Genomic DNA, 27,173 nt, shown 5'->3' with positions numbered 1-27,173 from the left:
ACTACTAAAATGCTCTAAGATTTCTTTAATTTTGCCATCTTACTTGACAAGGCTCCCCAAAATGTATTTGACATCTTACCGGTAAACAGTTTATGCAAATGGCCATTCCTCCACCCTAAGGGTGTCAGGTTTAAAGTAGTCTGAGGTGAAACCAAATCACTGATCTGACAGTCTTTGGGCCCAGTATTCACTCCCCCAATAAAAATGCCATTTCCAATATCAATCTCCAAAAGAGGAAACAGCTTCATAACAACTGTCGTTTTCTAGGAGGAAAGCCATCGCACTTCATTTCCTGCAAAGGCCTAAGTCAATAATCAACTTTTCCCTTCATAATGAAGTTAAAGTGCAGTGATGGAACGTTACTAAGCTAGTCTGCCCTTTAACAGAGAGCTCAGCTCCTCAATGAATCCCTTTAAAACAGTTTTAAAAAAAAAGGAAAGTAGTTCTGTTTGTAAGGTGTGGGAAGTAAAGCTATTTTAGGCACAGCACAGCTTATGAAAGCCAATGTTATATGGCAGTAGCTCAGATGATCTCCTTCTTTATCCTAAAAAATGCTGGGCTGAGGTTTTAGGCATTTGTGAACTCTCACCAAAATGGCGACTACATAAGTGAATCATTCCTAATTGTTACTTGTCCTGCTGATCACAGCTCCGTAATAGCTGGAACTTTCTTCTTTCATGCAGCTGAAGAGGAATGTAGAACTGCAGATGCCCAAATATAATCAGACCATCAGGACCACCTACTTTCCACAGATAAAAAGTACTCTAGATTTTTATCGGTTTCCATCGCATAGTATGAGCACTGCAATTTTTGTGGGCTTGAAAAACACACAACTTGGTTCACTTAATTATTTTTTTAGGAGGCAAATGGGAAAAATCTCCCATGAACATCAGCAGTTCCTTTCTTCATAGGCTGTGATATACATACACGCTAACTGTGAGAGAAAATGCAGTGAGTCACACAATGCTCAATGCAATAGGAATGCATCTTGGCCTCGTTCGTCTTCACATCGTCTAGAGAAGCAGCAAGTAACCTTACCATGAGCAGTAATATAGACATTTCACTTTGAAGGCAGGATATGAAGTTCCACCTCTGAGCTTCACTGGAGTGAATTTATCTTTACGTCAGTTTTCTATTGCTGATTTCAAGTTAACTTTTAGCATTGTTTTTGCTGCCACTTCGTGATCTATGTGGACAATATAATTTATTCCAGGCACTGCAAGTTTTAGATCTTAAATCCCCTCCCTTGGATCTGTTTGTAATAATTTGAGCTTTGTGTCTCGTCAAGCAAGCCTTAATATTTGTTATCCGAAAATGAAGATGAGGCTTATTTATTCTTGGAAAAATAAGCAAGTCTTAGACATGAAGGGTATTTATATGTGGGTAGCCTTCTCAAAAAAAGCCAGTGCTTTATTTGTATTATGAATGTGCTCTTGAAAAAATAAACAAAATTGGAGACTGCCTTGAGAATCCTTAAAAATTCAAGCTGAAAAACTCTAAAATTTTCTGTTTCAAAAAGTATCCTTCTGAAATTAGGAAGAACATTAATGATGGAAGAATTCAAACAAAAAGCAATCTATGGAATCTAACGATAAAATATAACTAGTTTAAAAATGTAACAGTATTCTCACATAATTTTCTTCTTCATACACACAAATTAGACAGTTTGTATATACAAATAAGGGCTTCCAGAAGATTTGACCTACAATCAAAAGATACTTATCTATTGTCCACAATATTCATGTATAGCTCCACATACAAATTTATACAGTAAATACACAACCTATTGAAGAAAAAACACTGAAAAGTTTTCATTTTGATTTTCACCATACTATAGTTTGGCTGCTGTTGTTTTACAAGAAGAAAACCTGAGAATGGCTGTAGATAAAGTTGCTGTGACATTAAATTGAAGAGGACATTGTTGAGTCTAAAAAAAAATACATCTGCTTTAAAAGAGTAGTCAATGGTGCTTTTTAAAGTAAAAAATGTGAGGTTGTAAGATTAAAATAATAAACAGGAAGTCATTTTTATATTTAGAAATATGGATTAGAGATTTTTGCAAGACACATACTTTAGCAGGTACTTTCAACATCTTTACTGGAAACTATAATTTAAGCTCTGCCAGATACTTTTTGGCATACATTCACATTTGTCTGAGCAGAAAAGCTTCCGGGAGACAACTGACCTCTACGACTTCAAACCTCGTGTCATCATCTACCTAGTGTAAACTTTATCCATCTGCAGGGCCGGGTCATGAGTTAACAATGCTCCTCAACTCTGAACAGCTAAGGAGGAAGACTGTGACTGACAACGCTATGTCCTTTCCCATCCAATGCCTGCTTTACTCAAAGTATACCTGGTTTGTAATACCCAGTGTATGACAGGAAAAAAACAGGTTCTCCAAGACCTACTTCTTTCTGATTTCTAAAAACTTTTCTTTTACATATGAAAATTTGTGCCCTTCTGCCTTGGCCCCCAGTCCATGTTGAGTGAGACTGGCAACTGAAGGGCATTGCATCTTCCTTGGGATCCATAGTAATACCAGGAAGGAAATGTACAGATACTTTATTCTATGGATATGCTAATAGGGCTTGTTTATACCCTAAGAAAGTGTAAGAGTTGAGGATAAAGTTATACTACAGTTAAAATGTTTTATTTTACTTCTATTTTGACTCAGATTATTTCTAAGGGAAAATATTAGAATGCTTTTACTTACTCTTTGGGGTGCCTATGCCAAAACTCTAACTGTAAATTACTTTTTAATGTTGGGGGTTTTTTAAACTCAAAACATCACACACTGGTTTTGCTATTTTGGCTTTGTCCATTGGTTCTGTTTGGTTTTGGTTGCATGGTTGATAGACCATATATTTTTTTCATTTCACCCTGACTTTCTTACAGGGCATGGCAATTTTATGATGGCAATTGTGACCTCCATTACACGTACCTTTGCATGTGAATGGAAAACCTGGGTGCTTATCAGTCATGATGCTCTCAGAGTAAATTGCTCCTTGAATCCAACATTCCTGGTATACCTGCCGCCCCTGTGCAGAACAGGGAAATGATGAAAGCAGATAGCCAGGCCAGGGGTTAAAACCTCCATGCGTACGCTCACAGCAGCTGAACTAGGCAGAAAATGGTTTCAGGCTTTAAGTCTCGGGGTCAACTGTCTACTCTCCAAGTTGCTTTTTTTCTTGGAGAAGGGTGGAAGCGTGCCAAAAAACTATCTGGCAAGGCTTAAATGAACTGCAGCTCACTTACTAGCGGTCTGGATTTTCTTCAGACAATAAGGATTTTAGCACTGCTGCCCAGAAAGTGGAAGAACTATTTTCTGGGGAGCACTATATACAGTGTGATAGTGCACATTCATGGGGTCTGGGAGCTGCTGCCTTATACAGAAGCAAGTTACCCTGCACTAACGGCCCTGGTACAGGCTTTACTCTGGGAAGGGGGGAAAGGGGCTCGCTCCCTGCAGCTTCCCAGCAAAGACAGTCACCATAGGTAACTTCTGCAGCTATCAGGGTGTAGTTCCAACTTGCTCCTGGATCAGCGAACGTTTCTTCTGCCTTCCACAGTATCTTGCAAAGGAATTCAGTGCGTGTTTTGGCTGAAGATACAGGAAAGGCTTAGGAAGGAGGGAGAACCCAGCTGAGGAGATGGGGACTGGAGCAGTAAGGTGCAGCAGGAAGAAGGAAGGGAGATGCTGAAGGGGAACAGCATGAGAGTTGGTCACTGAAGTGTTTTGCAAGACTTGGAGGGTTAGGAGCTTTGGTTGTCCCTGGAATAAGCTCAATCCAAATGACATCTCCGGTTAAGTCTGGTTAAGATGTATTCGTTCCACAGGTCACATAAGAAAACTGTCCATATGTGTGTCTGAGAAGTGTCAGGATGACATTATTGTGGATCTGTCCATTTTGATCTGTCCTAGCAGCTATAGGCAAATTTTGGCAATTAGGGGAGTAGGGATTGAGAATTCTTGTGAAAGCCAAGTTGCAATCTACTCAGAGAAACCCAGGTATTTCATTCATTCCTTAGAAAATCTGCTGTTGCAAGTCTCAAAGACAAGGCAGGAAAAATGTGTATCCTATATCATACATAACTGACTGGAGGACTGCAAACTACTCACAATACAAAGAAAACTTCTGCCTTCAACTCTCACCAGTGTAAACCAAAGCTGTGCATGATGCTCTTTGTTTAGCAGAACAGTGAGTTCCACTGAAGTCAACGGCGTTGCTCACATGTTTAAAGGCTTACCGGCACTTATGTAGCTTGTCAAATCAGGGGTCTGGGGTAAAATTTTCAAAAACACCTACACAGCTTAAGAGCCTACATTTAATTGTATTGCAGTGGCACCGAGGCCATTTAGTCACTCTGGCGGTCTCTCAGATTTTACCGCAAATCCCATTCCAGAAGCCTCAAAGGCCCTTGAAATGTTCTGGGAAATTTAAGATTATTCTGCATAAGACTTTAATGAACTCAAGAAACCATCAATGAAAAATGATCTGGGCACTTGTCTCTTCTTGGGCTGTTTGTGATCAAGATGAAAGAATTCCAAATTTCCATAAAAGGAGGATGACCTCTGATATACAAGTAACATGATGCAGTAAAGGTGTTTCTGAGTAGATGCTGGGATATACCTGGGAAGAGAATTAAGACGCCGTCTTACCCAACAGAGAATACAGCAACTGGTGCTCTGAACAAGTCCTTCTGATCGTTTGCAGAGCCACAGCCACCTTGGCCATTAGTGGCAACCACCAGTGACAGAAAATCCACAAAACACCTTTTTTTTTTTCACAAGCAGACACAAAGCTGGCTAGGCCCTGGACATTTATTTTCCCCATTTTGTCCCTGTTTATTTAAGAGCAATGTGTGCATATGGAAGATAATCTTTTTTGCAATTGATTGCAAGGATTTTGCAGACTGTTTTCTGATGTCATTTGGTCCCCCACTATCCCTGAGCTAAACGCTAAAGAAAGCTTTCCTGAAGGTTTTGAGTGAGGACAAATTCTTTTTAAAGAGGATTAAAATATAACTTCAATATGTGCATTTGTGTATGTTTGTGGGTCTGATTCAAAGCCAGTGAACTCATTAAGCTCAGTATCAGGCCCTAACCAATTATTTTAAAACAAAATTTTTAGCACTGTTCTATAAATATTGCTCTTTTATTTTCTGGGCCTGTGGATGTGGCAATGTTTGCTATTGAGAGGTATGCCTGATAGGAACAGTGAGTCAGACGGATTTCCTGAGGAGCAACTTCCAGAGGCAGAGGCAGCATGTGAGGTTTCTCAGTTCCCAACAATACCAATTAGATGGTCTCCTGACACAAACAGGCTGCTAAAAAAAAAAAAACTTTCACTAAAATAACTGTATGCCTCCTGTCTGGATTTAAAATGAATTACTTTCTTCTTTAAATATGCCAAACAAAACTCATCTGGGCATCTGAAGAGCAACATTGCTAATGAGCAAGCCTGTCCTACCCAACAACTGTGGATATGTAAGGTGTGCATAGAAAATTCAGTCAAATGAGGAACTGGTAGCAAAACTGCAAGAGGGTGAGTTTCGTACAGGTTAAAAATGATAAGAGGTGAATAGATTACGATTTGGAAGGCAGGTCCAGAAAGAAGCTCCTTTTCAAAGACTTGCTGATTAAACCACTGCATACTCCTGTAAACATTTTGTGGTCTAACAGATCACTTTACACTTATAATAATCCTTGCTTTATTAATATGCTGCATTGTTCATATATTTGGACCTAATTTTAAAAGCAAATTAAGGTTTCTAAGATGAAACTCGCTGCCTCAGGCTGTATCTCAATTTGAGGGGAGAGAAAAAAAAAAAACAACACATGAGCTAAGCTAACTGATTAAAGAAAATATTTTCCTTATGGTTGATCTGAACCCTCGGGTGCATTCCAGCATGGTGGCCTGCTCTGCCAAAGACTGCACACCTCCAGGTGTGGTTAGGGCTCTAAAGATAATGTCATTTGCTTGGTTTTGATACCATATTTTCCTGCTCGGAATGGACAAATAAGCTAGGATGTAAAACATGCCAATTATAAATTACACACAAATGACTTAACACAACAAAAGCAAAGTAATGAGACCAATCCTGTGAAATCCATTTCAAGAAGAAAGGAGACAGAATCACAGCACATGGCTGGATAGAGCTGTGTGCCAGAGCATACAATTCTATTATGTAGCTTCAAAATACAGTATGAGTGTACTTACATCCACCTCGCCCTGGTCAATCACATAGAAGTTGTCTCCTTCATCACCTGGAAGCAAAGTACAAAAGGTGATTGTTTCCTGAAGGTCTGCTAAACTATTCAATGATTTCCTGTTTTCATATTTAACCTTGTACATATTTGCACAGGTTTGCACACCAGATTACTTAAAGAGAGGTTAATTTTCTGAAACATCCTCGCCTATTTGCCTTCATAAATCAAAATATTGCTATGATTTCTTCCTATTAATATCTTTCAATTGCATTAATTTATCTCTTTGGATTGATCCAACACTTCATTCAGTGTAAACACACAAGAGGCTTTAATATAGCCTGAGGGTAATGAAGTCCTCCACAACGTGCTGCAGGCACGCAGGTAAGTTGCCAAGTGCGATAACTACGATACAGCACAATGAGGTGTTGAATATTCCCAACAACCATAAAAATATTTTCCATCTCTAATTACTCTCAGCTAGCCTGTGCCACCCTTATGCATTCTGAGCTGGGCTTTACTTCCTGACTATCTTCAGGTAAGGAATGTACATTTTAATTCAAACTGCTATTTATCTACATTTAACTGTAGCACTTTGAAACCCTGTAGATCTACCAGTGTGGTTTCGCAGTAGATCTCCGCACATGTAGCAAAAGACCTGCATCCATGAACTTATGATATAGCTGCACATTTAGAAGCTTTCGGAATATGGCTATTCTTTGCATTAAGCAGAGAAGGTGAAATCTCAGACAGAGAGATATGAACTGTACAACCTTAGCAAACATACAAGGGAAAAAACTAGGGGAAGAATTACCCTGTTGTATGACTGTTTCTCCTGCGATGTGTGTGACAGGGAACATGGCATCGAATATGTCACTGGAAAAGGAAAGAAACATTTATTAATGAATCAGACCTATTTCTTATCTAGCCAGTAGGCCTGCCTTCATTGTTTCATTTAGCTTTCATTAATAGATTTTGCAGAAAAAGAAAAGGAAAATGTTAGTTGTAACTGGAAAGTGAGCCCCTGCTTGGCAAGAAATCAAAATAACTAGTTTGGCATAAGCTGTGGTTTAAAACTAAGTGAGACCATGATTCAGTGCATGCTATTTTGAAAGAACTCCTGAATTATGTGCATATAGGCTATTTCTTATAGCACTGCACAAACTAGCCAGCTTGAGTATTTTATCGTCTAAGCAGACAGATTTCAGATTTTCAGCTGCGATCGGTATGTGTCACAGCAGTAATTGCTAGATGCCTAAACAGGAGCTCTCTTCTGAACATCTGGCCTCGCATTTACAAGCAAAACCTGTTCCACAATACAGAGCACATTTGGAAAGGTAGGTGGCTCTAAATTAATGCAGTGTAAGAGCCAGCAAGAGATTGCACTCACAGCGCAAAAGAGGCCAAACTCTGACACTGTTAGTGATTTACCCGTGAGAAGGGAATTTGACCAATGCTACAGAAACACCAAAGCTGCAGAAGAGCCTTGTGCCATTAATCACCGCTGAATTACACACCTTACTGTGGTCTCCAGCATACTGTCACATATCCTTAAAAGGCCAGGCAGAGCAGTAAGGACGGGAACGCACCCTGCACCAACACTTTGGGCAACTTGCCCACATCCAGTCCTTTGTTTACCGAGGGAGACAGCAGGCTCCCTGGAGCCAGGGCTTCCTTTCCTCACATCAGATTTTGGGGAATTTATTTTCAGAAGCACGAACCGCACCGAAATGGGCACTCCCCACCTCTCTTCCCCTTCCTATGCATCAGCCTAAAGGGCTGAAGGAAATAGCTCCCCAACACAAACAAAAGGCAGCAAGGAGGAATTGTTAACTAGTCTCTTCCCTGGTCTGATCTAGGAATGGTCCATCCAAGGACCACTGACGACAGCAGCAAGATGAAACACTCAGCCTGGAATGGAACAAGGTCCTCACAATTGTAACAGCGCGCTAATAGTGAAGAAACCTAAATTTTCATCAAAATAGCCAGAAGATCAGCAAACAAACCCATGCTACATTTCAATGCCTTATATGGGAAATGCATATTGCAAAATCCCATTATTAGCTTATTTCCTGTTCAACTGTTCCAGAATTTATTCAGTCTCAGTTTTAGGAAATGTTTCACTCCTAAGTTCAAATTGGTCATGTCTTTCCTCTTCAGCAGCCAGCATGTTTTTGCTCAGTATCGCAGCTCTACATCAGCACCGCTTGCAGGAGAACTGTGAGATTTCAAAGCAGGCACCTCCTGCTGCTCTGCAGTACCTGCAAGGGATGCTTTGCTGGTGACCTGTAATAAAGTGATATATTTTACCCCTTTTGTTTTATCAGGCCCACTCTGTGCTATTCCTACTCACATTCAGAAAATAACTCCAGCACTGGTAAAAAGCCTGCTCAGAGGCTCTAGGAGAAACCTCTTTCTCACCTCATTTTGAGCACCAATGCAAAGTTCTATAATAAATTATTCTGAAAAGTATACAGACTGTATTCTTAAATCCACTAAACTAATTTTAAATGCCCTTAAATGGGTTCAGCATTTCTCCAGTTTGAGGGACTTCTACATTGGCAGAATACAAGCACCTGCCTGGTGCCGGCTGTGGAGCTGGTCCCTGTGCCAACCCTTGGTGCCCTCAGCCTAAAAGAAATGGGATCTGAGGTTCCGACGGGATGGGGGAAAGTAGCGTGATGGTAGGTCCCAAACTAGAGTTAATCAAAATGGGAAATGACTGAGGGCCATATGTCGATAAGGCAAGTCTAACTGTTCTTCAGTAGTTCTGGGACTTGGAAAGTTGGTACAACAGAGGCTCATTTGCCTCCCCGTGGTTTCCCCTTGGCTGTGCCTGGGCACCTCACAGAGCTTTAGAAACTGTCCTGCAGCCTGTGGAAGATTTACCAGAGGAAAAGGCACTTGGCGTGGCAAAGATGGAAGTCTTCAATGCAATACATCCAAAAACAGACACAACACTCTGAATATCAATAACCAAACCAAAATGTGACTGAACAAACTTGGAAACTTTTTTTTTAAATAGAAATACAGAGGAAATAACTATCCACAGTTTCAGCCTTTCATCTTTGTTGTAAGGCTGTATTTTATTTATAACTTAACAACTGACTGCCCAATAAATTATGTATAGCACTGCACCCTATTCCAAAATGTTCTGCATCTCATTTCTACAACACCTTCCAGTTTTCTCAAAAAAACTCTTTAAAACTCACAAACTTTCAGCTGATGGTGTAATGAACCCAAAGTCTACTAGCAGCAACCACAGTTTTACAGTGATATTCTGCTGCCTAGAATATTAATGTAAATATTCTAGCACCACATTTATGATGTGTTTCAGCGAAGCGTCCACTTTATTAGACCAACACTTGGTTTTTTAAAGAGACTTTTGAAGGACATGTCACCAAACATTAGCCTAAAACACATACAAACACACAGACACACAAGGTACTCAAAGTCATGGTGATGTTGATTTACATTCTGAAGTGAAACAAGGGCATATCTTTGATAAATAAATGCAAGTGACCAATAACATGACTGTCCCTGGAAACACATCGTCATGTTTCTTTTCTACTAGGGAACTATTGTTCTTAATTGGTAAGGTTAGGCCAAGATCTCTCACAGCCATTAATGAGTTGGAGTGCTTTTGGATGCTCAATTTGAGATTCATTAAATAGACTCAGATCTCAGCTGATATGGATCAGCAGGCAGCCTCAAAGTTTCTCAACCTACAAGTCTGACAGCGAAAAACTGCGACATTCAGAAAACCACCAAAGAAAAGCACCCTTCTGGAAATTATCATCTCCAAAAGTATCAAATGCTTAAGGTTCCTGTATGAAATCTGGCTTTTGATTTAATTCAAAGTGTAGAATCTGTTTTGAAAATTTTCTTATTGTCAAAAATGTCCCAAGGATCAGCATGCCAAAATACTTGGAAAATTTGAAAAATTTATTCCTGACCTAAGCCAAAATCTGAAACTACAATAAGCAGACATATCTTCCACCTCCCCAGTAAATGGCCTATGCTCCACACGCAGTTTCAGCCATGTGTCCTGGGTCTGTACTATTCAGAGAGAACAAGTAAATCTTTAAATACCAAATGAGTTAAGAACTCATTTGGTATATTATGTATTTATGGCACTGTCTAAAGGCATAAATAATATGGCAAGGGCCAAAAATACGGCCTGTTGTTTTCTTCCTGTACCGTGCACCTGTTTCTAAGTCATTCAAAATCACCCTCTGACTATTACAGTAAAAAAACCCTTACAAATACAGTGCTGCAACCATCTCACCATCAAGCAAAGGCTCTAGCCAGATTCTTCTACGGCTCTGCAAAAGTAGGTAGTTGCATTCCTCAGGTTTGAAGGTTCTGTTAAATAACTATGGCCAGACACACACATACAGATTCCTAACAACCACAATTTTGTTCAAGCACAAGCAAGTTTTATTCCAGTGTAGACAGAAAGCCAGAAAATCAGTAGTTAAGTCTTCACCCAATGCTGAACTACCATGATTTCATCTTCTGTCTGAGCTGCAGCACCAAGAACACAGCAGCCTCTGTCTTCTGCCCTTGCACCAGCTATTTAACTGTTGACACCGACCATGCTAGCAATGCTGTGCGCTGAATTGATAAGGAAAGGGTTTGATTTTTTGCCAGGATTTTTTGATTGTGCTGTAAATGAGGACTCCTCAGAGGGATTTCCTTATCCTCTTGAAAATGTATCGTTTGCCCTGTTTCCAGATGACTTACTCAGGTGATGGAAGAAGAAAATAGGGCACCAGTTCTGCTATTTCAGCTGTTGTTCCATGAGACTGCAGCCACAAGAGATGCACTGCACACAGCGCATCCTGGGTTCAGCATCAGTACTTGGAGGGCTCCTTCTCACCCTCTCCAGAGCCTACGCCTTCGGCAGGCTTTGCAATTTTTCACAGGTTCCCTACCTGCTTCCAGAGGATCTGTATCTGGTTACTCATGGCACTCGGAGTCAAACATTTGTTCCAATCAGAAGGTATCAAGGGCAATCTTTTCAAGTGTAGTTGCAGGTGGGACTGTATGTATGTGAATATCCACATTTGGATCCCAAGGGAGACGCTAGCAGGACATTACTAATGTTTGCCAGGGGATTTCTGGATGTTTAATTCTTTGTAACTTTTCGATAGTATCACTCAAAAACAAATTACAAGAAAAGATTGTGAGCATCACAGAACATACAGAGAGCAGTTAACTAGTCCAACAAAGTGAAACCAAGAAATGCGTTTAGACATGAAATCTCTATCTATTCCATCAAAAAATACCATCTGTCTTCTTATGGAACATAAAAATTTAAAAGACTTTTTTAAAGAGGTCAAAGATATCAAAGGCTTGCAGCAAGTTTTAACACATAAAGTGTCTTCCATGAGTGTACAGGCGAATTGCAAACAACTTTAATCAGACCTGAAATCACAGGGGCTGATCCTCTGCTGTCTGTCATCTGCACTGACTTCTGGCCGCCTGTCCAGGTTGAGCCAATTCCCCTTCCATGCAAAGAAGGAAAACTCCACTCGAATCAATGAGACTGAAGCTATTTGGACCAGCAAAGAGTCTACCACAGTGACTGCAAAATAAATATGATTTAATTCAGTAGCATTTTATAACCCCATCTGCCAAGATGTTGTTGTGCTAAGAGGAGGCCAGTAGAGAGGGCAGGGCCAAGGGGTTCTCTTTCTCATGAGAAGTAGTGAATGATAAAAAGAAATCATCTCATCTGCTTTTACACCAAGGCTGCTTAGAGTCAACATAGAATATCAGATAGACAAAAAAAAAACAGCAAACCGTGCATGGTAGGTAATACAGCACTTGCAATGAGCGACCAAGAAGCAGCTTGTTAAAACAAAGCGAGAGAAGGAGGATTCCAAGCACTTTCAGAACCAGACCATGGCAATGGCCAAAATAGGGAAACTATGTAAGACAATTTATCAGTTTCACAATCAGATTTCTTTCCAGCCCTTGCTGTGCTGAATGCATTGCAGGAAAGGGAAAATGGAAGAGACAAAATGTATACGTGTTAGGCAAAAATGGAAAATCCTTGTTATACCTGCAGGTTATAATTTGTCAGAGTTCAAGCAGAACAATTTCATTGTGCAGGCACACTCAGAAAGCCTTCACTGTGTGCACAATACAGAGTTTTTTTTTCTTTTGCTATCTCTCTAGAAAAACAAAGCAAGACCTATATTGTGGAGGATAGCTTTAAAAGACATGTAGCTGCTCTGGCATAATTCAACAACTGGCATGCAACGTTTTCTCAGACTGAGGCTGCCCTAGCAGGAGGATTCCAGTGTTTTAAACCGTTCCTACTTACGTACCTTTACAGTTTAGTAGACACAGTTGATAGTTACTCTGCCCTTCTTTAGCTTTAGCTCTTACATCTGGGTACTATTTTAAGATTTCTAAAGTTTAGAGGGGATGTCTCTTCTTGTGTATGTCTAATATTTTCTTATGATTCACTTCCTGAGAAGACAACAACTTTCTAGCAATTGTTCTAACAACTGCTTCTCCTGCTCTGTAACGATGAAGAGAACAGAACTTAAACCAGATGACTGGCTTCAGTTAGCATCTATGTAGTGAAGGAATAAATGCAGTACTTTACCACTAAATAAGTATAAGGCTTCGATCCACACTGTTTGTTCCTAGGGATGCTGCATGTCATTGCTGATGTACCACACTGAAACCACTGAGAAACAATTACTATTATTTACTGACTATTGAGAATAAAAGCAATGCACACAGGTAAAATAAAAGATTCCTTTTTAGAAGTATTTAAAACTAACAGCCCAGAGCTTACAATTGCTATAATCAAGCACGTGCTGCCACAGGCATGTACCTAAGAGGGAGAGTCAGTACTGAAGCCCTAAAGAAAACATTACCCATCTACTTCTGTTATTTTTTTTCCTGTTAGGACAGCAACAAATTAATTACAGCAGCATACAAAGCTATTAACAATTGAGAATATTTAATTACTTCAGTATAACAGCCAATGTTTAGTTATTATTGCAATTAAGACATACACTAATTTTACTGTAGTGACCATATAAGCCTTTTAAATCGGACATGAGAAGACAGTCTGAATGGCAGGTTAAAATTAAAGTCCATGCCTAATTCCGTAACATTTGTTAAGTCACAAGTCCACATAACTAACGGACATGTGAAACAGAAAGAAATAAAAAACTGTCGTCTTCTATTTCTGTGAAGTATTTCCATTTTTACTGTTTCATGAAGTCCTTTTATAGGTTCATGACTTATGACACTGAATGAACTGAATGAAACTTTATGAGCAGAGCATCAATTCATTTTACAGGCTCTATACATCTATGTGGCAATGGTTCACATCATCTTCAGCATGTTAACAATGGCTTCAAAGAGAAAGAGTGTGTGCAGATACCTTCACCTGGAAAACCATCTGCCATGGCCAACGGCAACAAGAAGGTGACCCTCTGAAAGGGGGCAAAGCCGCATGGCTCAAGAGTGACAGGTCCAATCCCACACCCCACCCCACTGCTTTCACCTTGGCCTCTTTTCCTCCCATCCACCCCTCAGAAGCATAATTTCATTGAAGTCCTGCTGCCAAGGCCTTAGTTGTACCATGCCTGTCCAAGAGGCAGGGCTTGGTAGAAATGTAACTCAGGTCCATCTCTTACTATTGTCTCTAGCTAACCTTTCACAAAGTTGAGGGAAGACCCATGCTCCCTTCAACTAGCCCTGGTTCCAGAGCCATCAGCCTGTTTGCATAAGAAGCCCTGTGGCAAGGCACGTGATGGATGCTGGGAGGTAGAGAAGGACATTACACAATGTTCATGCTAAGCCACATGTCATGCTATGTCTAACACCGAACTGCAGCTGCACGGCACCCCTTCTAGCAGACCCAGCTGAACACAGGGCAGCTCTCCAGAGTCTGTCACTGCAGACCAGTTTGATAGATTTTCATAGTTCATAGTTCAAGACAACTGCAGACTGGGCTGTACCAAGAAAAGTGTAGCCAGCAGGTTGAAGGAATTGATTATTTCCCTCTGCTCAGCCCTTGTAAGACAGCCTGGAGTACCATGTCCAGTTTTGGGCTCCCCCATACAAGAAAGGCATTGACAAACCAGAGCCAGAACCCAGCGGCTACCAAAATGGTCCAAGGCCTGGAGCATACAGCAGGTGGAGAGAGGGTTGGTGAACTGCATTTATTCTTTTATGAAAAGAAGACCTGGGAGATCTTATTGCTGTCTACAAGTGCTCAATGGTAGGGTGTAGAGAAGGCAGAGCCAGATTCTTCTTAGAGCTGCACACCAGAAGGACATTAAGGCCACAGGCATAAATTCCCACCTGATATAAAGAAAAAAACTTCCCTATGAGGGTGGTCAAACACTGGAAGGGGGGCCCAGGGAAAGGGGGCTGTTTCAAAATACAACTGGGCAAGGCTTTTGGTTAGAGCAGCTAACTCTGACCGGACCTGCTTTGAGAAGGAGGTTGGAGTAGGGATGTCTGGAAGCCCCTTCCACCCTCCAGGAGCCCAGGGTTTGGCACCGAGCTTCTCCCAGTGGGAGAGATGAGGTGGTCCTGCGCTCAGCCGCAGACACCAGGGAGGCGGGGGAGCGTGAGTCAGGAGGCCAGCTGGAGGAAATCCCATGCATAATGCATGGAAAATATGCTCTCTGTGTACTGATGTAGGAATATCTGCGCACTTTGCATGAATAATTGCAACGAGGCTGTATCCCAACTTCACATCACTAACAACCCTGCTCATCAACAAAGTCTGTGCATATCAGGAGACCTTCATTAGAAATTCATTAGAAATTAGGTAACATGTTTTTTGGGGGAAAAAAACAGTTTGCTGAAACTGAATATTCCTGTGGAAAACGGCTGATGTCATTTCCCATTTAAAATGTTATAAGAGTTTCGAAACCATCTAAATGTCCTACTGTGATATCTTTAGAGGATCTACTTTTCACTATGAAATTACTTCAAAATTAAGTTTCTTAGTCAAAGGTTAAAATCAAAATAAGACATTGTTGAAAATTATATTTCAGTTGAACTTAATAATACTTGTTTGCTTGTTTTCTGTGTGTGAGAATTCTCAAAATTTTTATCTGGGAACTAAAATTCAAGATGGGGAAAAAATTTAAACACCAAAAGAAAGACAAACAAGCAACAAAAACCCCAGAGAAACCTGGGTCAATAAAATACACTTCCTACTTGGTTACAACCTACAAATATATATACACACATAAAGAGAAACACACATACTGGGCTGCACAAGCTGCTTTTTGTTTTAGTAGGTACAGGAAAGTGACTAGGAACTCTCTCCTTAGCCAATGCAAAGATAGAGACATTTATGGAGGTTATATACTGTAAGTATACAGCATTGCTGCAAGCATACTCTACTGAAGCTTTTACTTTGAGAAAGCTCCAAATACATTATTATTAGAAGCATAGAAGGGCATTGTAATGAAGTCAAAGGCATTACTTGTATCCTTTGGCATTGTATACGTGACCCAGGGAAATACTTAGCACAGTGACAAACCATGTACTTCACACAAAGTGGGCCAAATTCATCCCTGGCATCATCAAAATGAGGTTGGCGTATTTGAGCTGCCTAGAGAGAAGGATGGCCCTTTAAGTAACAGATGATTATATGTGATTTACATTTTCCACACAATTAATTACTTGTCATTTTCTCAAACATTCTGGAAAAGCAATGGTGGATACCATGCTGAAAAAATAAGTATTTTAACTTAATAGCTTAAAGAAAATTGCTCTGGTGGGACAGAAACACAACACCACAAGAAAAACTATCCCCAAAACAACTCTCAGTTGTTATTAATATGAAGCAAATTCCACTGGTGATAAAGGGTGACCATAACAAAGTTCCCATATTTGAACAATTTACTCCTTCTGGTACTTTTAAATCTCTTCACTCTTTAAATTCAAGCTCCCTCTTCTGGACTATCCCAATGAAGCGAGAGAGTCACTGTACACTACTCCTCATCCTTACTTTAGTAATCAGGTACTACAGCTAAAGAAGCCCTTGGTCAACGGCACTGACACAGATCACTACCCACTGTGTCCCAATTTCATGGTTACGACAGCTGAAGTTCTTTGAAAAATATAATACTGTATGCTGAGATTTGAAATGCTCCCAGAGGTTTGCAGTTATAAATGTACTATTATGCGATCTCTTGGAGTAGATGATGGAGGAGATGTCCCTCAACACAGGGACGGGACATATCCCTAGGGATATCCCTATATAGGCATATAGGACATTATATTAAATAATAAACTACGATAAATTCTATTTCACGTGTCTGTAAGTAAATATGAACAAAACCATACTGTGTACATTACCTTACTGTAGAGAAATACCTCCCCCATAACAGTAATAGGATTTTTTGTTTTGCCTTTGACATTGAGATGGAGAACATTCTTTCATGAAAATGAAATTATATATATATTTTTTCTTGCATCCCAGTGATTACCAAACTGTTGACAGAGAAAGTTTTATTCTATAATTCACCCAATTTTCCTATTCAGAACGTGTTTACAAACTGCTGTGATTGTGGAACTTGGACGTGAACACAGTATTAATCTATTTTCATTACTTTATTTTACTTTTTTTTTCACTCTGTGCAAGAATCACTTTAACAGTTTTCTATAAATATGGGAAAATTAAATTGTATTTCATAATTATGGTTGTTCCTTCAAATCATATACTTACTGTTCCTACGCACTATTTTTATGACTACAGCTTCTGCACCTAGAAGAAAGGCTTGAGTGCCACATGACAGCACCTGTGCCTGGCAACTCTATCAGCACAAAAATAGATAAGAATTATCAGGTATTAGGTTAAAACCTTTTCCCTTCCGTGCCTGGTGGCCCTTGCCATTAACACAAAAATCAGGATACCGCAAGAATGCTAATGCTAAAGAATGACACGATGCTAAAGAATGACAAGATGTTCAATATAAATACAGTTAGAGGTGGTTTTTGTCATGTTCATATAAAACGGGTTTGTGCACCAGGAAACTCCTAGGGTAATTCTGGTCATATGTGTATCCATACGTAGTGCCTCTGGAAAGGCTCGGAAGTGATTAGAGACTGAAGCCAAGGCTCTGCAGAGTTGTAGTTCCCAAGTCTCTCAGCGGCGTGCCTGCTGCGAGTCAGAGGAACGCATGCTGCAACTAATCAAGCAGTGTTTGACATGCGTCTCCTCTGGCTGACAAGCACATAACATACAGCTGCAAGCATCTCCCACATCTTGCTTAATTAATTTCTATCCTTGTTGTGTGCTCCCACACCTGGAGATATCAAACAGCTGTGTATAATAAAAACATTTTAACCTGTGTTAGTGGATAGGATTCAATTTAGTTTATAATTGGATCAGTAAATGAAATCATTATAAAATAGCTGATAAAGGTTCCCTAGAATGAGTCAGAATTATTTTTTAAAAGTGTGTAAATCTAGTATTAAATAGCTGATGAATAAAATTCATAGCTGACACAAAACCACATGTCCACAAGCACTTGCTTTTCTATTTGCATATCTATTATAGCGTACAGACATGTGCAAACTCATACACCCACACATTTTCCTTATGTTTTCCCTAAGTTTATCATTACTCCCCTTCATCTCTGATTCACAGCATTTCTGAGATAGAATCTTTTACAATAAAATGAACTAGAGATAAAATTTCCCTAGACAATAAATACTTCTTTTGTAGGAGCTTTTTAGTGAACTATCACAATTAAGCAGCTTCATTTTTTTACAGCTCCACTAATTCAAAGGAGAAAACAGAGAACGTTCAGATCAGCTGATACACGCTTTTTTTCTTAAGTGATCTGTATTTGCAGGGGTCTGAAGGACAGGGAGCTTTTTAAGCGTGAAGAGCTGTTTAAAAATGTAGATGCACAAACCTAAGTGCACGCTTTCTTCATACCTATATAAATTAATTCAAACGCAGTTACATTACTTTGTTCCATCTTTCTTAGTAATTTTCTTTCTGAATCTTCACTAACCACTAAAATGTACATCAAAGACATCTTGAAGACACCCAGCAGTATTACTGGCAGCAACACCTGCTACTTCGAACTTCACAGCACGAATTCCCTAGCAGTTTGCTGTGTTTTATAAAACCTGCCTAGCAAACATGGCACTAATCTCTTTCTCCTGCATTTTGCTGCAAACATTTAAGAAGTGAAGAGTGCCCAACGTTAAATTCTGCAATTTAATGTGCACGGGTCTACTTTTATCTTTCTGCGGTGACAGTAAATCTGCAAATCTCAGCTATGTTGGGCTTTCATTAGCATTGCTGGGATGGGAGAGGGGAAAAAGCAGTGTTGTATATGCCTTCCTGCATATCTGCCGTGCATTTTTTAAATGCCTGGTTGAAAGGGAACATGAAGAATTCGTCGGGCAGGCTGGTGGATCAGTATTAACGCAGACATTTATGGTCACTCTTAGTCCAAACCTTCAAACACCTTTTGCTTGACTCTGCTCGCTCTGTGTTTGCCTTCGTGCTGGTATAATTTTTAAGCAATTTCTCAGCAGGAGGACTTGTATTTTGTGGCATTAAATAAACCAGGACAAACTCAGTCCCGAAACAAATTGCAAAAAAACTTGCAGGAGTACATCATAACACGACTCATGTTGCTTCCTCCCTACTAAATAACCCTCCCGGTTCACAGATTTCTGTTTAATTTGGCCTCTGGCATGACAGAAAGGAATTTTTTGCCCATTTACACAACTCTATGAATCAAACGTTGACAACAGTAAGCTGCTCTTCAGTCTGACTTAGAGGCATGCACCAAAAAAGAGCCAAGTGCTGTGCTTGCTCTCTCAGGTCTCACACATAAACCAGCTATGATATGGCCTGTAGCATACAAATCCCTCTGGAAAAAAAAGCTTCACCGTTCCTTCTCTCAAAGACTCAATGCATCAGCAGGTATAATTGCTCCGAATCTTGAATACTGCCTGGGTATGCTGCTGTGAACTGCTCCAACATGGGCACCTTAAAATACTCTGTCTGTAAGCTGAGAACTGGTTTAGGTTAGGTTTAAAAAATAGTTTAAAAAAAAGAAGATATTGCTGTTTAAGAAACATATCTCCAACTGGTTTAAATATATTTTTAATGTAGGGCAAGCAGGCTTTATCTGTGTTGAGATGAAATTCCAAAATACAATAAAGAAATGAAGCAGAAATTTCTATACTAAAGCCCACTTAAAAATAAATCCAATTAAAGGGAATAAATAGGACAAGAGAACAACTAATTCCTTGTCTTTGCTTCTCTTCAAGGAATATTCATATAAATCCCCGGTCTGACATTTATGCCGTTTCATGTGACAGGGATCAGAATTCTCCACAGCACAACGTTTTTAAACCATTTACCCTGACAGCACCTTTATAACAAATAATAGAAACCTCTCCACGTTCACAGTACATTTTCTATAGGCTCACAAAGGGTTTAACCCTGCAAGCTTTTATCCATGTGAATAGGCAGCACTCATACTTGAAATAAAAGGAGTAATTTAATGAAAAGGGGGTGGAAGAATCAGGGATTTGGAGTGAGAACATTCTGGGATGAAGAACATCTCTCTTATCTGTGCTGGTGAAGTGGCTTGTAATCACAAGTATTATATATGTGCTTTGTAACGCAATAATAATAACAACAAGGAAAAATTTGAGCTCAGTGCCTGAATTAAGTAACTGTCCTGGATCCTGTAAAAATCTTGCCTTCAGGCTGCTTTATTTTAAAGAGAGGGTTTCACAACTGGTGGACCCTCATCATATGCTTCCTTTACATGTTCCTGTGGCCAGAGGAGGTGGAAGAAGGTCACAGGCATTTAAACCCCACTTTGCACCTCCCTTTTTAGAGGGAGGACGTCAGGAGGGACCCCACCCTTGGCTGGATGGCTCGAGATAACATTTAGATGCGATGCTCATGTCTAAGTCTATAGGCAGGAAAGGGCAATGTCTGCACGTGTTTAGGGCTGACAGTCCGGAGAGACACACAAAGCAACACTCCAGATGTTGGGACACTTCAGTTTGAATCTAGACTGAGATGTTATCACACCAAATCAACGCAATTTAAAAGGAAAACTTTACTAAGAACACTGCGGAGAGGGTCAAAAGAGAAGGGAGGAGGAAGGCGGCAAAAAGTGTTTTTAAATAGAGAAGATAAAAAGGTCAGACTAGGTGGTCTAAAGGTCCCTGCTAGCCCTAAACTCAGTGACAGATACAGAAAAGCAAATACTTGATCTTAGAAGATTTGCTTGTACAAAGAAAATCTTGAAAAAAGACCAGAAAAGAGCCAGCTATCAAAGCAATGCTTCTACCCTGGTAGTAGGTAAATGCATGAGGAACCGCACAAATACACACCGGTAACTAGAGGCCACCTCCCTCTCCACTTGAAATAGGAACATGCACTCACATCCCCCAGATTCTCCTCAAAAAACGTACTGCACGCTTTCTGCAACACCTCGACAGTAATATCAGAGGTTATTAAAAAAAATCTTAAGTGAATAAACAGATCTGAAAAATAAACTACCAATGTGCCGTAGGATTTGTAACATTAAGTTGACTTTAAAAAATAGAGTAATACATGCAAAGGTCACTAAAATATTTATATTAATGATGGAGCCGAACACTAAGCAGATATTGACTTCTGCTAAGGTGAACCTCAGGATTTATTGGCCTAAAAGGTAAACATTGATTTATCTCAATAAATCCAAGGTCAATATTTACTACCAAGGACAATAAATCTTGATGGCCTATGAAACATGAAATAAATATATGTATGTATGTATATATACCTTCACAGCTACAAGTGTATCTACAGATATTTACACAAATTATTTGGAAGAATGATCATCAACATTTTTAACAGTGTATTTTCTTAGTTTTGTTAGAAAGAACCAATGAACAATTATGAACCAGTGTTAGATACATCTATTTGCATACATCAGCACTGATGATATCTAAGGGTGACATTTCTGCTTCTCCAAGTGACGCCCTCTGCCAACTGAGCTGGGTGAAAGGTTTCTAAGATACGAAGGGAAGCCAGGACCTTAAGTGCAAATTAGCTGCCCTATTTCCATCTTAGCTTGAGAAGCCATGCTTGTAACTTAAGAAGCAGAGTTACACACAGCAAATTAGTCTGAATAATTGTCAAGCTCTGGATTTATCAGCCAGAAAGATTTCTGATGGAGCACTTCTGAATTCAGTGCACCTTAACCTAAAGTCAAGTTTCTTCCCACGCAAGGCAAGTGGAGGAGGGGAACACGTGGATATTCTGGAAGTGTTTTAACAAGAGGCACTTTTACTGTAGTTGTGGTCAATTTTGTATGAGCTCAGAACAAAGACGTATCAATCAAACTGAGCAAAATAAATAAATAAAAGCATTGGATGACTTTCAGAGTTATAGGCTTTTTCCTTGAACTAGAAAAGCAAATAAATTTAACAGGAGTGCTGACAAAAGTAGACCTTCTTCCTCCAAACAGTATACAAGATCTAAGCCAAAAGGAAACAGATGACTTTGTGTGTTTGTAGGAAGTGATTAGAGAAGATAGAACTTAATTTATTAAGATGGGAGATGGTGATTCTTTTGTTGACTTTTCAGGTCAAGTGTTAAAACCTTCTGCAAATAAGGCAGTAGATATGCTACAACTAAGCCTTAATGGTTCAGGAGAATGGGCTTTTTTTGATACTCTATGTTTTTCTTGTTCTTTGAACAACTGTTTTGGAAAGCCAAGTGAGAAATTTGCAATCCTTACCCAGGCCTCCTGGTGGCCTCCCCTTTGCAAACTGCACCAGCTGGGGCAGCTGGAGGCTGCTTTGGACCAACATATACTTACTGCCCCAATGCAGCTAAAGCCAATGGGGACAGCTTTCATATGACTTCTGAATTTTTTCCTACGCACTCAAGGGATGACAGACCAGGCAAAAAAGAAAAAGGAAGAAAAAAGGGGAAAAAAGGAGAAAAGAAAAAAAAAGGAAGAAAAGACAGAACAAAGTGCTCTGAAAAAAAGAATTCATTTATCTACCAGTCTGACAAGTCTCAGGGAGGAATGTGGCGCTGCACGGGCATTGCTGGCCACTGGATTTGCAGGAAGGAAGAGCAATTAGAAGTGCTGGGCAGGAAAAGGCCTGTTAGCACTGTTACCTTTAACTTAATCTTTAATCTCCTCCCATGCCTCCAACTTGTCACCACAGGCATTAATCACCTTGCAGGTCTTATAGCCGTCTCAGGCTCATTTATATTATTTGTTTTAATGGCCCCTCTCATGCCATTGGTGTTCGGTGGTGTATAGTTCTGCCCTTATTTCCTGCTGGCTGTTTTGGTCTATTAAAGCCATGTGGTTTATTTTTAGGCAGGTTTCCTAGGGCTACAGTATAGCCACAGGTTTCAGTGATCATATCACAGTTGACCTCTACAGAGAGTACTCCAAAACAATCCATGAAATATTATTGCTCCAAATATTTTAGAAGCCTCTGAAGTCTCATTAATACAAACACCATGTGTGTCATTAAATTTTGTAACGTTCTTAGTAATTCAAGGAATGGCAGAATGGCTGCGCTCTTAAGCAGGATTTATTTCTTAGCTTGCAAAGAAAGAAAAAGTGATTTTCAACTATACAAAAATCAGAACATGGAAGGAAGATAATAAACTGACAAACAAAAGACAAAATGTCTTTGTACTCTGTCTTCTAAACCCAAATGAGACCTCAGGCTAAGTGTTTTCTTGACAGACAGAATCGCTATATAAAACTTATAGCCAAGATTTTCAAAATTAGAAGCCAAAAATCCACATTTGTGGGTTTTCAGAAGAACTGATAATTTCCCGACAGTCCTGTTCAAGAAAATATAATGCCAAAATAGACTCCATTAATAAGCAGAACTTTGAAATGCTCAGCAAAAGGACTGCTGTCTCCTTTGAGTAGGAGCTGTGTCCTGAACAGGCATATATTGTTTCTTGCGGACTATTTACCCCTGTGAGGATGCTCCTAAAAGGGACTATCAGTGAATAGCGATAACAATTACAATAGTCAGAATATTTATGTTTAATGTCACTTTCACTTTAAACAAGTGCCAAAACTTTCCCTTAGAATTGAAGTTCTTTTGGCTACTGTGAAGAGCCCACTATGGATTCTTAATGCAATACAATATACATTTTATATGGTGAACCCATTTATATGGTGAAACATTTTATATGGTAATTATTTCACAGCATGCAAAATGATGAGGAAATAACAAGGAAAGTTTGGATGAGATTTTAAGAGTAGTGACTCAGTGACCTGCTGGGAAAAAAAATGGAGAAGCATAAACCGCTTTCAGTTTGACTTTTTTAATTAGAAATAGAGATTTCTAAAAATACTGTCTACTTCACTAGCATTTTGAGGGAGAGACAGCCGAGTGGTTAGTTCTCATGCAGTTGAAAACTAAATCTATTAGACGTCCCACAGCCTGAAATTCTTATTCCAAAAGGCTCAGGAAGGTATATTTTTCCTGACATGAAATCAGGATTGTAGCATGAATGTCTGACCTTTTATTAATCAACTCAGAAAAGACTGAACTAAAAGGCACTTTGTTCATCATCTTTGATGGCTATAGATTGATGTCATCCCAAGGTAACCTGTGCAGCTATAGATTTGCCATTAGTCCAACCTCAGTAATGCAAGGCTTAAGAACAAATTTTGAAGGCAAGAATAATGAAAGTCATAGAGGTAATTGGAAAATGAGACACACTGCAATATCTGCTTTCTCCCTTTATTTGATAACTGATATTCTAGACAAAATAAATCAATGAATAATTCTAGGAAGCATGTTCAGTGCTATGAGGTAAACTGCTGGTTAAAATGGGAAAGCTGATTAGGAAGAAGAACCATAATGTGGTTAAGGCAATAATTTAAGGCAGATTAACAACAGTTGATATTGGAAGTGGAAGAACAAGCCCAGAGGTGATTTTAGTAAGAATATTTCAAGGCCCAGTCTTAAGAAGTGGAGATGCTGTGTTCGGACGTATTGCAGTGTGTCACAGGAAAAGAACGGATGCTTTTGATGACTGAAGTAATAAAGTTGGAATGAAATTCAGTAATCTAACATGAAAGGCCATGCATGTTGAAGTTACAGCAACAATTTCTACTTTAATCTGAATTTGTTAAATCACTGGATAACTGTAAGCTACCCTTTTTACCCTTGGCCAGGGAAAAAAGCAAAAGCACCCTGTATCAGTATAAACTGGGTCGCTTCCAAGTGAGCAAGGGAGTGTTAATGCCATTGTAAAAAGCACTTCTGTAAACGATCTCACTTAATACCGTGCATAATTCTAATCAACCGTGTGCAAAAGAAACAAAGAAACAAGATGCATGTGATTCAAAGAGATGTAGAAAAAGGTATTCTGGGGTGATAAGTGTAATAGAGAGCCTATCTTTTATAAAAGAAGAGTTTTAATAATTTACAGCCATAAAATAAGTAAAGAACAGATATCATTTTAATTTATAAATACATAGAGATGAGAGGCCTCGGTAAGGGTGAACGTCAGAGCTGAAAAAGAGTTATTTTAACTAATGGACAATGAGGGCATGAAAAATCAACACATATAAACATTTAGTCTGGAAATGAGATGCTCTCTTGCCATGGGAACAGTCATGTTATGGAAGAGCTTTCCAACAACTGTAGCCCAATAAACTGGAGAAAATAAAAATATCTTCATTTAGGTTTTCTGAGGGATCATGACTTGGTTTTCTAAACTATCAGATGGCTGTACTCAATGATTCAAGAGAACCCTTCCAGACTGTATTCTGAAGGGTAAGCAAAAAGATGTCTCCTAGCAGGGCAACGAAGAGTAAAACAAGTGCAGGATTCTGTCAGAGAAGACACACTGAATTCTGACAGCCTACTCTTGTAACCGAGACGAAATAGCTGGAAACCTCATCAGATTTGTTCCTCTCAACTTTTTAAAAGATGAGAGGCAGTGCCAAACACTCAAAACAATAATGTCTTGCCTTTATAAACAACCTTTAGTATCACTGGATATAAACCAGAGACTTGGACATCTGCTGAGCATGCCTATTGGATTGGCATCAGTGCTCTCCCCCTGGCTCGCATGGACGGTGACGGGGTCAGGAATGAGACATCTTGTTCTTCAAAAACAATCTTCCATTTTGCCACTGGTAGCTTCGAGAATCCACCTCCTATGTAGCTGAAGCATGTTTAATTTTGCTTGCTTTAGGAGTTTTTCAGGATTTCAATCAGAGCAGGAGAATCTGTCTGACTGCATGTGTTGTGCTGAATTACTGACTATCAGGAGATGTGTGGAGTTCGCTCTCTTGGCACAGCCATGGGTAATGTTGTATGTCCTGGTACACACTGGGAACAGATTGTCTGACACTACTGTAAGAATTTCATTACTACAGATGTAGCTTGGGACTGCCTTTCTCACTGTTCCACCAAACATTCTTCTCTAGCCTTTAATCTATCTGCTAATAAATGTCATTTTTAAACTGCACTGGCCCTCTCCATATTTTGCACGTTCCCACCAGAGATGCAGACAGCCTTTATGCAGGCAAACATGCCAGATGGACAGGAATGACAGTAACTGGGAAAGGTCAGTACCAGTGGGACAGCAAGAAAAAAGGTGTAAGCCCCAGATAATGCTATCATTCCCATATCTTCTGACTTTGCTCCCTATTCTTCCACCCTTGCCAGGTGGAACCCTACTTGGCATAGCCCAGCATTGTGCTGGATGAGATGCAGAACACACCAGTGCTGCATGCCACAGAGTGTTTCTCCAGCTTCAACTAATGGGATGATTAAACCAAAATAGAGTTCTGGATGAATACAGTAACTGGTGAAGGCACTGGGTGAGTCAACCAGGCCAGGGGGAAGGCAGGCGTTTGGGTACTGGAATAAGCAGCGTGAGATCATTAACACCCAGGTGATGGATTAAAAGAAAGGCAAAGGAAATCTCTGAGGTCTCCCTGTTTCTTCCTTTCGCTGGTCTGAAGACCGGAGAGAAATACGGGCATGTGTAGGGGAGTGTGAGCTATTTTAACCAAAACATTTCATCCATCCCTAAATATGGTCACAAGATTTTAGATACTTGGCTTACTCTTAAACAGTAAGATTCTGAATTATCTCCAACTGTGTAGGCTGTAAAAGAAAATGCATAAACCAGCAATCCTGCAAACTCCCTAGAAACATATTCACTGCCAGTTTTTTCTCTGTAGCTGTTATATTAATCAGTGTCTTAAGAAATTAGAATGCCCTGTGATTATATCTCTTTCATACCTAATAAGCAATGCTTTGCAATTAACTTCAACTCGCTCTCCTTAATGTCATTAACTATCATCTAGAGCTTTGAGATACACCAGAGGAAAATGCCAAAATTATGGCACCATGTGTATGGGTTGCATTTTCCTTTCAATGAGCAGCAAACAGCAGTATTTCAGTGGCATCTTGGTTACTCTCTTAAGATTTCTAACCCAAATGGAAAAAATGTGAAAAGATCAGCTGTTCTCAAAAGTATTGCCAGAAAAACATATTCAAGGAATTTTGCCTAAATCGGAACTCAAATAATTTTCCAGAATCTGGCCTTGAACCAAAGTTCAAGCAATCAGCCCAGATTTCAGGCTTCAGTTTTATATCTTATCAGATATTCATACCAGAAAGTTCATCTTTCAAAGCAACTTATCTGCACATGTGTGTAAGTGTGAGCATACACACAGTGAGTGTGACACTGGGGTGCAGTCAATGGATTTTATTTCTGTACTTGTAAATGTATATAGTCTCACAGAAACATTTCTCCTCATCTGCCATATGAAAATGTTACATATATGGAATGGATGGTATAAGGTATTATCAACATAAATTTGGAATAGTCAAGTTATTTATAAACAGGCTTGGTAATATCAGATTTTAATTGATGAACCTTGATAAAAATGGAATTTATATTGCC

At 39.6% G+C, this 27,173-nt stretch overlaps 1 protein-coding gene across 3 annotated transcripts in view; it reads right to left on the bottom strand.

The window, feature by feature from the left end:
- The window catches only part of PRKAR1B (protein kinase cAMP-dependent type I regulatory subunit beta), a 104,032-nt gene that overhangs the window by 36,929 nt on the left and 39,930 nt on the right, over positions 1 to 27,173 (bottom strand). For all 3 annotated transcript variants that reach the window (XM_064461681.1, XM_064461683.1, XM_064461684.1), the window contains exons 5-6: positions 7,026 to 7,087; positions 6,225 to 6,271 (exon numbers count right to left, since the gene is read on the bottom strand). In XM_064461681.1, the coding sequence (XP_064317751.1) occupies positions 6,225 to 6,271; positions 7,026 to 7,087 (109 nt within the window). The remainder of the gene's footprint in view (positions 1 to 6,224; positions 6,272 to 7,025; positions 7,088 to 27,173) is intronic.

Source organism: Phalacrocorax carbo, chromosome 10 (genome assembly GCF_963921805.1).
Source record: "Phalacrocorax carbo chromosome 10, bPhaCar2.1, whole genome shotgun sequence".
Taxonomy (NCBI): Eukaryota; Metazoa; Chordata; class Aves; order Suliformes; family Phalacrocoracidae; genus Phalacrocorax; species Phalacrocorax carbo.
This window is presented reverse-complemented; position numbering and strand designations above follow the sequence as displayed.